At 48.1% G+C, this 6,000-nt stretch overlaps 1 protein-coding gene across 3 annotated transcripts in view; it reads left to right on the top strand.

The window, feature by feature from the left end:
- Positions 1–6,000, top strand: part of SQRDL (sulfide quinone reductase-like (yeast)) — a 59,794-nt gene that overhangs the window by 24,087 nt on the left and 29,707 nt on the right. For 2 of the 3 annotated variants that reach the window (XM_011928549.1, XM_011928548.1), the window contains 2 exons: positions 1,328–1,578; positions 4,349–4,519. In XM_011928549.1, coding sequence (XP_011783939.1) covers positions 1,345–1,578; positions 4,349–4,519 — 405 coding nt within the window. In that variant the 5' untranslated portion in view covers positions 1,328–1,344. The remainder of the gene's footprint in view (positions 1–1,327; positions 1,579–4,348; positions 4,520–6,000) is intronic. The other variant, XM_011928547.1, reaches the window with a different exon arrangement.

Genomic DNA, 6,000 nt, shown 5'->3' on the forward strand with positions numbered 1-6,000 from the left:
TGTATTGACTCTGGACTCCTGGAAACACTGTATGTGCCTGTTCTACTTACCGTGGGCCTCCAAGTCCCCTTCGTACAGTTCTAGGTTGCTTCTCAGATCTGAAATACTGCAGAAGTTGTTGGGGCACCAAGACTCTGGAATAAAGTTAATCTTAACAGCCCCTCGGCTGCTCTTTCCCATTCCCTATTATTTTTCCGCCTCTCCAAGGCCTTTCTTTTTATAGCCCCTTTGCCCTCTGTGTTAATCCCCAGCTGAACACTTGCATTTTAATAAAGGGTTCTTGGAGCAGTGTTGAACCCTAAGCACTGGACTTGACGGTAGGATTTGGGGCACTGTCATACCCAGGGAGGGAGATATGAGTCGGGGTCGCTCAAGGTTTACAAGTGGATGGGGTCCTGGATGTTGGGCCAGCTTTGTGTGTGGGGTGAAGCAAAGGTCAGTCTCTGAGAAGCCTTAATTTCCTCTCTGCCAAAGCACTGACTGCTCAGAGTAGAAACAGGTTTCCTTAAAGGTAAAGTGAGTCTCTTGGAGGAACTGTTAAGGAGAAATTGTTTACTGAATTGGATGTAATAAGAGACTGGTCAGCAGCATGTGCAGATTCCTTCAGTAAAATATAACTTTATGATACCAGGTAGGGCTCCTTTTATGGCTTTCTGAAATCATCTGGTTGAAATTGCTAGAGGTGTGGAGGGCCTTCACTTGTGTGTCTGTAGCCAGTGATTTAATTACATTGTATTTCCCTGGGCAAGCAGAGCCAGGAGGCCTCTGGATGGGGGCTGCGGCCTTGATTGCCTTGGTGGGTACTCTGAGTTGCAGAAGGTGGGTTTCTTGCTAGATGGTTTCTGTTTCAGCAAGGTCTCAGGTGCTTTTTACTGCAAGGAATGTTGTAGGTCTCTAATTGTGGACTCGTGTATCAGTTTTAATGGACTGAAAACCCAAAGAAAGCATTGGAGAGTGTACCTCAGTGGAGAATGGGCCAACAGCTGGATACAGCCAGATGGTGCCCTAGATCTTATGGATGGACAAGGATGGACACAGACAGGTTATTAGGAAAGAATTAAAGAATTGGGGAATTTGGTTCAAAGTCCTCGATAGCCTGAGTGTAGGAGGAAGGGGAGAAATGGAAAGTATAGTCAGTTGATAGCTTCCAATTGGGTGTTCTCAGGAGGCCTTGGGACCATAGCCAGCGGGGAAAGTGGTCTTGAGAGATGATGGGGACCAGTGGGGGTGGGCCAGATGCTGGCCTCTGTTCCTCCTGGGAAGAAAACGCTTCAGTCCTGTGATGGTTTCTACCTTGGCACTCATAGCCCTGTCTCTTTCCTTCCAGGCTGATCCTGCCTGAAGATGGTGCCACTGGTGGCTGTGGTATCGGGGCCCCGTGCCCAGCTCTTTGCCTGCCTGCTCAGGCTGGGCACTCAGCAGGCCGGCCTCCTTCAGCTGCACACCGGGGCCAGCCATGCAGCCAGGAACCATTATGAGGTGCTGGTGCTGGGTGGGGGCAGTGGTGGGATCACCATGGCCGCCCGCATGAAGAGGAAAGTGGGTGCAGAGAATGTGGCCATTGTTGAGCCCAGTGAGGTAAGCCTCCCCCTTTGAGGGCCTGGGTGTGTGTGTGTGTGTGTGTGAGTGTGTGTGTGTGTTCTGGGGTTGGGTATGACTATCAAGCAATGGGTCTTCATGTGTCTAGGCTAGGGCTTCTCCTGGGCACAGAAAGCAGCCTATCCAAAAGGACTGGGAGGAAGTGGAGGGAAAGAGAGGGAGGACAGATCTCTTGGCTTTTACTGTTCTCCTCTGTATTAGTTTCTTAGGGCTGCCATAACTAATTACTACAAATTGGGTAGCTTAAAACAACAAACATCTATTCCCTCACAGTTCTGGAGGCTAGAAGCCTGAAACCAAGCTATGGGCAAGGCCACGCTCCCCCTGCAGCCTGGGTGACGGGGATGGGCAGGCGGCTTTGTCTCATGCCTCTCTCCCAGCTTCTGGTGGTTACCCTGAAATCCTTGCCACTCCCTGGCTTGCAGTTGTGCCACTCCCTTCTCTGCTTCCATCTTCACAGAATGTTCTCTGTGTGTCTCTGTGTCCCTGTGTCTTTACATGACCCTCTTAGAAATCCAAAGTCGTTGGATTTATGGCACACTCTTCAGGAATGACCTCATCTTAATTTGATTACATTTGCAAAGACCTTATTTCCAAATAAGGTCACATTCCCAGGTACTGGGGTTAGAACGTCAACATCCTTCTTTGAGAGACACACAATTCAACCCACGACACTCTCCCAATGCCAACCTCCTGCCCAGAGGAAAATCAATGGCCACTGCACCTCCTTATCCGTTCCCGTCTGGAGAAGGGATGATGCGCTGGGGAGCAGGGAGGCCTCTGGAAAGCTGTCAGTGGGCTTAGAAACTTAAATGCAAGGGCAGATTATAAGGGAGAAAAGGTAGCTGACACTAGGAGGGAAGACTGAGTAAGGCACTGTCTCGCAAAAAACATACTAAGATTGTCCAAAAGCTTCAGAAACATATTCAAGATTTTTGGTGGTTTACCTAATGTTTCCTGCGGAACTAGGCATGTACCTGTTGGGAGCTGTATCTTTGGGAGAAAAAAGCAAAATGGATCAGGTGCCTGTTTCGGGGGAGGACAGGACAAGGAAGACATACTCCTTTTCAAGATTTGTCCCATTCAAGGGAATGATGTTACCTAGGGCCGTGATTTGACAGGAAACTAGGGGGCAGTCTCTATCATTTTCCTTTGTAAAGTGGCATCTCTTCAATTCGGGAACTTACTTTAAATGACAGTGGTCTGCGGGCTGTGTCAGGTGGCCACTCTTTCTGGTGTATGTTGTATTTTAGCTAATGCATGGGTGGGTCTCCCAGTCGGGCTTCTCTTTGTAAGGAGACTGGCTCTTCTGGGACCTGGGCACAATTCAGGTGGCCAGAATCCAGTTTGTCTTGCCCTGTGAGAAAGTACAGGGCAGGAATTTCTGGAAGGAGCTGCCAGAGCCCCAGGCTTGGTACTTTCCCTGCTGAGTCTGGTTTAGTGATAGCTGGAGCTGATGTTCATAATCTAAAAATAAAATCTGAGCTTGTATTTTTGCTCCTCTTACTGTTCAAGATGGACTGGCCATTGATGAGCGCTCTTAAATGGAGACCACTGTCTTCCTCCTCTTGGATCACATTATTGGTTGTAGGGAGACTGCAGAGTCATTCCTGGTGTCCTCGTCACCTCTCTGTGGGTTTTGGCAGTGCTGGCCCGCCACTTGAGGCATTTTGGCAATATTGAGAGCTCTTGGTCCGCAGTCTACTCTAAGTGGATTGGAATTCTTAGAGGCCATTATACAAATCTGCCCTTTGCCCCTATGTCCAGAACTTTCACAACTAACTTAGATCAAGAATGGACTATCTGTTGCCAGGCACAGTGGTTCATCCTGTAATCCCAGCACTTTGGGAGGCTGAGGCAGGCAGATCACCTGAGGTCAGGAGTTCAAGACCAGCCTAGGCAACATGGTGAAACCCTATCTGTGCTAAAAATGCAAAAATTAGCCAGGTGTGGTGGCACATGCCTGTAGTCCCAGCTACTCAGAAAGCTGAGGCAGAAACATCACCTGAACCCAGGAGGTGGAGGTTGCAGTGAGCCGAGATCATGCCACTGCACTTCAGCCTGGGTGATTGGGTGAGATTGTCTAAAAAAAAAAAAAAAAAAAAAAAGGACCATCTGAAGCAAGAAAACTCCAGAAGATAGTGAAAGTTTGGGCATGCATTGCATTGTGGAGTAGGATCTGGTACTTACTGTCTTTGGGTGTACAGTCTCTGAGGGTCTGAGAAGGTAGAAGAAAGGCTGATCAGGAGACACAGCCCTCACTGGGCTTGGGAAACACAGTTGGAAGTGAATGAAGTTTAGAGGACCCCTGGAAGTGGCTGTAAACTTCCCAGGCTTACTACTGTCTCCACATGCTCCTGAGGGACCATATTTAGGCTGCTGGGCTTAATTTTTAAAATATTTGTTCACATGAAGTATCCATAATATGCGTGTAGATATGCATGTGTATATAACATGTATGTATTAAACACCAAATCAACTTTCAGCAATAAATAATGCAGTGGTCACTAAAGATAGTTTATAGCTTTTTCGATGATCTTGGAAGAATTCTTGTGTTGAGTGACTGTCCTTCAGAACTTACCATAATAGGAGACGCCTGATAGAGGGAGCTAACTTTGTGGAGACCTTTCCATATGATGCTCTAAGAGTCAGGAGGGAGTAACTGAGGGAATCCAGCTCATACTGTTAGCTATGACCCCTTTTGATCAGTGTCAAACTGCAATAAATCTTCAAATACTTTGTTTCTCAGAGACATTTCTACCAGCCAATCTGGACACTGGTGGGTGCTGGTGCCAAACAGTTGTCCTCATCGGGTCGTCCCATGGCGAGTGTGATTCCGTCTGGTGTGGAATGGATCAAAGCTAGAGTGACTGAGCTGAACCCAGACAAGAACTGCATTCACACAGACAGTGATGAGCAGGTAACCACTGGGGCCTTTGGATTTTTTGTTAATCTGATGGCTTGTCTTAATACACAGCCATCTTAAACTGGATAGCTTTGTGTTGGAAGAGCAGTATATATGCATGAGTGTGCATGAACGTATGTGTGTTGAATACTGCACAAGATGGCAGGGTATATGGTAAGTGGAGAGTATATGGAAGGACTGAGTGATAATTGAGTTAATAAACAACTAAGGTAAGTATTTGTTGAACACCCACCGTGCACCCTATTGCTTAGTATAGTATCTTGCACCTGAATGTTTATCAAACCATTTGTTTATATGTTGCTACATGTTAAAATAGCAAGCACCTTCCTCTTTCTCTTTTTCTGAAGCAGTCAGATTTTCTACCTGACGCCTAGCCTCTCAGAGCAGTAGGATACTGGAAAGTATCCATCCAGCCACCCTAGGGGGCTCTCTGCCAGAACTGTAGGGGAATCCTGTGACTCTGAGGTTCATGCCAGCGCTAAGGAGAATTGTTGCTGCAGCTTGAGGCTCATAACTGCTCAGCACCTTTTAGAAGTCACCCACTCTCACCACTCAGGGGTCAAAGCTTTTCAGCAGTGGCTGCCCCATGTTTAACTGAGGTGATGAGAGCAGGATGGTGGAAGGCCTGCTCAGAAGCCATCCGCAGCTTTCTTTCCCTCACCTGCTGCTGAGCCCAGGACAGGGGCGGGCAGTGCAGCCACCGTACTCTGACCTGTTCCAGGCTCCCGTGGTTTTGGGGCTCCCAGAGCGTTATTGGTCTTAATCCTCTGCCTCTTCCCCCTTCAACTGGAGACTCCAGCATTTTCACGGAATTGTAGAATCAGAGTTGCTGAGGATCCTAAAATGTTTTCAAGTCCAACCCTTCCCTCCAACAGAGATTCATCTGCTGAGGCATTCTTTTTTTTTTGAGACAGGGTCTCACTTTGTCGTCCAGGCTGGTGTGCAGTGGCACAATCTTGGCTCATTGCAACCTCCACCCCCCGGGTTCAAGTATTCTCCCACCTCTGCCTCCCCCGTAGCTGGGATTACAGGCTTGTGTCACCATGCCCAGATAATTTTTGTACTTTTTGGTAGAGATGGGGTTTTACCCTGTTGGCCAGGCTGGCTTGAACTCCTGACCTCAAGTGATACATCTGCCTCAGTCTCCCAAAGTGTTGGGATTATAGGGGTGAGCCATCGCGCCCGGCCTGCTGAGGCATTCTTAAGCCTTTTTTAGGTCATGGATCTTTCTGGGTACCAGACGAAAGCCCTCTCTAGAAAAATGCACCTATATACCAGATTTTGCATTTGCTTTTAGGGAGTTCAGAGACTTTCTGTAGCTTTTCCCTGGACCCTGATCAAGAGAACCTACTTTGGCTGAGCATGGTGGTTCACACCTGTAATCCCAACACCTTGGGAGGCTGAGGTAGGAAGATCACTTGAGCCCACGAGGTCGAGGCCAGCCTGGGCAACATAGTGAGACCCTGTCACTGCAA

The sequence above is a fragment of the Colobus angolensis genome, unplaced genomic scaffold, assembly GCF_000951035.1.
Source record: "Colobus angolensis palliatus isolate OR3802 unplaced genomic scaffold, Cang.pa_1.0 Scaffold78, whole genome shotgun sequence".
NCBI classification, from domain to species: Eukaryota; Metazoa; Chordata; class Mammalia; order Primates; family Cercopithecidae; genus Colobus; species Colobus angolensis.